Source organism: Condylura cristata, unplaced genomic scaffold (genome assembly GCF_000260355.1).
Source record: "Condylura cristata isolate star-nosed mole 26May11 unplaced genomic scaffold, ConCri1.0 scaffold00002, whole genome shotgun sequence".
Taxonomy (NCBI): Eukaryota; Metazoa; Chordata; class Mammalia; order Eulipotyphla; family Talpidae; genus Condylura; species Condylura cristata.
The window spans coordinates 14,665,782-14,669,679 of record NW_004567103.1 but is presented as its reverse complement, the minus strand read 5'-3'; the positions used below and the strand labels follow the sequence as shown (position 1 = coordinate 14,669,679).

General features: G+C 37.1%; 2 protein-coding genes across 2 annotated transcripts in view; one reads left to right on the top strand and one right to left on the bottom strand.

Annotated features, from left to right (window-relative positions):
* PECR (peroxisomal trans-2-enoyl-CoA reductase) overlaps positions 1-3,848 on the bottom strand; it is a 20,813-nt gene extending 16,965 nt beyond the window's left edge. Inside the window, exon 1 of the mRNA XM_004674314.2 lies at positions 3,636-3,848. Coding sequence (XP_004674371.1) covers positions 3,636-3,759 — 124 coding nt within the window. The 5' untranslated portion in view covers positions 3,760-3,848. The remainder of the gene's footprint in view (positions 1-3,635) is intronic.
* Positions 1-3,898, top strand: part of TMEM169 (transmembrane protein 169) — a 33,395-nt gene that overhangs the window by 18,417 nt on the left and 11,080 nt on the right. The gene's annotated exons all lie outside the window — the stretch shown is intronic.

The following is a 3,898-nucleotide window of genomic DNA, read 5'->3' as shown; positions in this document are numbered from 1 at the left end:
TGGGAGTTATCTTATTCCTTCCTCCTTTAGTTTCCAGAAGTGTCTTCTACTCTTTGGAAAGTAGAGAATTAAAATACAGCCAGAATCCTAGCCAGGCTTCTCCGAGTTAGGATTAGCAAATTTGATCAGTGAAGTGGAAAGAAATAAGCATCTTTGAACAAGCTACCACCACTGAATGAACCCCTTATTTCTTAGATCTTCCTGCCTGCAGCTGGGTATCATTTGCGCTGTCCTTCCAAGATGAATAGGACAGAGACTCTACACCTCTTTCTAAATCCATATGAAAAAAATTAAGTCTCAGAAAAAATAAATAAAGCAATCCCCAGGAATATGAAGGTGATTAATATGTCTTTGTCTAAGGCCTCTAATATGAAGTAAGGTAAAGACAAAAACAAAATTGTTCAGATGCATTATCTATTTAGAAGTCCACTAAGTTATCACTGATTACTATCTGAACCCTGAAGCCTTCAGGGGGGTGAATTATCTAACACAAGTTGAGCTGGGTGGGACTACAACATTAAAAGACTCTTTAACTGCTTTTAACCTAATTTAATTTAATTAACTGAGAAGACAGGGACATACATACAAACTTAAATGAGGTTTCAAATGTGTTACAAAGAGTGCCTCAAAGCTGCTCAAACACTAGAAGCCTCAATTTCCAATAGCTGAATGGTTAAATAAATCATTACATATCCATAGAATGGAACACTAAATACCTTAGGAAAGAATGATATTCTATATGAGCTAGCATATATCTGAGCAGTAAGAACACAGCGGTCCTGGTTTTGTAAATAACAAAATACATAGAAGTGTGGCTATGTGTGCACGCTAATAGATTTATAGAAAATTTCCAGGGAGGGGATGTAGGAAACTTTAGGAGAGGGCAGAATAGGAAACTTTTCTCTCTTTCACATACTTCTCCACTATTTGAATATATTGCGATCTTCTTCTATTACCTTATAATAATTTAGAAAATTATTAGATAAAACCTTTCTCCTAATCTTTATGCTAAATGGCTTGGATAAACTTTTTGTTGCTGTTTATCTGAATTGCTAGAGAAATTCAGAAAGCTTATAAATTGATTAGAGTAAAATCTAGAAGTAATTTGTGGATAAAGAATTATTCCAACATCAGAGGTATTTGGAGTCAAACATGTTGTTTTCCTGCTTGGGCAGACACTGATTCCTTTGAACACTCAACTCATTTAAGAACTATATGTTATTAAGTATTGCATGTGTAAAGCACCTTCTAGCACCTGGTGCTAGAATGAGCCTAGTGACAAGAACAAGAAAAATGCTGTCTTGACTCTCCATTTCCACTTGCCTTTTCTATTTTCACTTTGTCCACTCTTCCAAACTTCTGCTATAGTCACAGAATGAATAGCTAACTTGAAGACAAAGAAAGGAGAGGAAAATGAATTCAATTTGAATGGTTTTACGCATTCCTGAATGGAATCAAGGCTTCTGCTAACAGCCTCTGTCAAATCACAAGAACAGAGCTCCAGCACCTCTTACTGCACCCTACTCTTGAGAGCTAGGACTGTCAGCATTTTCCCAGAAAAAGGAGCACTCAAAATCATTTGGATGCAAAGAGAACACACCCATTATCATTTTTAAAAGCATGCTTCAAATTCAATTTACAATTCACACCAAAACTAATAGCCCTCTCCCTAGAAACAGAATTGGCCAACATTTTATTTCATTTGCCCAACTCGGATTTCTGTAACAACTTTAAGAAAAAGTTGCCATTAATTTTGGCATTAAACAAAGCTGAGGAAGTCATAGTAGAAATAATTTGTATATTCTCCCACTAAAAGAAATGCACTTCAAATACAATATTACAAAAAATATTACCTATGCATTTTTTAAAAATATGTGAAGTATTTTTCTAGGGCAATGTTTCCTTGTTTTCACTGAAATAATTCATGGCTTCCCAAGGATTATAAGATACCAAGGAGGCTTCACATTACAAGCCTCTCCTGATGAAAATAAAGTTGGCCATCTGCCCCAGTGTGGCATTAAGCATTTGGCTAATGTGTAAGACTAAACTGGAAGAAAGTTCAAGTATGTTAAAATTTCATAAAGCGAAGTCTCCTGTTAAACCTAATCTATGACATTTACATAAAAACTCTGGTTTTGGGAATTTTCCTAGCGAGGATAAGAGACTGATGGTGGAAATGGGCTATATTGTGAAGAGATGGGACCAGACTGGAAAATGATAATTTCCCATTTTTTTCTCATTGAAGAGATATGTATTTTCATTTTTCAACACTTTTCAAAACTTACAGGTTATTTTAGTTATACTATCTTCCAGGCATTAAAAGCACAAAGTAAGGGCAATTTACATGTTCATGAAAAATTAAAACAATATTCACTTTTATATTAATTTACTATTATCTTAAATAATAGCCTTCATAACTGAAATTACTTCCAGTGAAAGAGATGCTGTTAAAAATGTTATACACTTCCTTCCGATCTTTTGTCTGCATAAGTAATTTTAATTAACAATCTAATTGGAATGCTATATTTTGTTTAGAACCCTAATTTTTTCAATCATATATTATGCATTTTTTTGCAACAAGTCTCCTGTGGCAAGGTGTTTAAATTGCAGCATAACATTTCATTGCTTATTAGTTTAACTATTTTCTCAATAAAGGATATTTAGGCAATTTCCAGTTTTTCTCTACTCAATATTATTCTTGAATATAAATCTGTACTTGTTTCTACATCCCTTTTACAGTAAATTCCTGAGAAATAAATTACGAGGTCATACAGGTCATGATTATGGTTAACAGCATGGGATCTTTTATTCTAAACTGCTTCCCAGAAAATTTGAAATAATTTACATTCATGCCTGCCTTCTCATCTCCTCAAGATTTTTATTTTTCCCATATTTGAAATTTTGTTAGAAAAACAATGGCATCTTAGTATTTCACCTTGCATTTACTACCAATAAAATTATCTTCTCACATACCTATTGTCTATTTGGAACACGTATTCATATCATTAGCCTAATTTTCTAAGAGTGTTGGATCTTTTCCTTATTTATTTGTGAGAGCTTCTAACCTGTTTCAGCTTCTAATCTGTTTCATATTGTAAATATCTCCCCTCACCCCCACTCCAGGCCTTTAAATTATAGGTAAACTTCTGTTTCCTTCTTTTGTGGTCTCTTTCCCCCTTAATGTGTTGACAAACTCCTTCCTTCACCCAAGAAAACGAATGAATAGGAGATTCGATGAGATTAATCTTTATATGTGACAACCTTTTCCAGTCTTCCCGTTTGCAGTTCTCTGAGTAGACCATATGAAAAACTGCTTATTTTTAAATACACAATATATTCCATAGTCTATTTCTACGGGCATCTTTGTATTTCATACTTCGGGCACAGTATCCTTGTCTGCAGTGTTTTCCCATTAGTTTACAACTAGGAGCTTATCTACCAGTGCTTCTCGGAAAAATCTCTTCTTTCCCCTTCGAGGTTTGAATTTCGCCCTCCTCCACCTATCCTTGACTTTGCAACTTCCACGTTCTTCCAACCCCTCCTAGCGACCCTTACCCAGACCCCGGGTCCTGCCAGCTGGTGTCTCCACCAACCCCACGCTCTAAAGACTCTGGCCCAGGGGCCTGCTCACGCACCTAGGTGCAGGAGCTCGGTCGCGATGGCCTTGCCGATACCGGTGCCCCCGCCGGTGACGATGGCTACTTGGTCCTGCAGCAGGCCAGCCGCCAAGCAGCTCTTGAAGTTGGTCACAGATTTCATCGCTTCGGAGTTTACGAATGCCCAGAGCACACGCCGGACTGTCGCATTGTGTCGGGGCCGCGGAATTAAGGGCCTTCACCACGTAGCAGTAGGACCACCCACTTTCTCCGCCTTCCCCTCCATTCCGCACCCGCCTCCC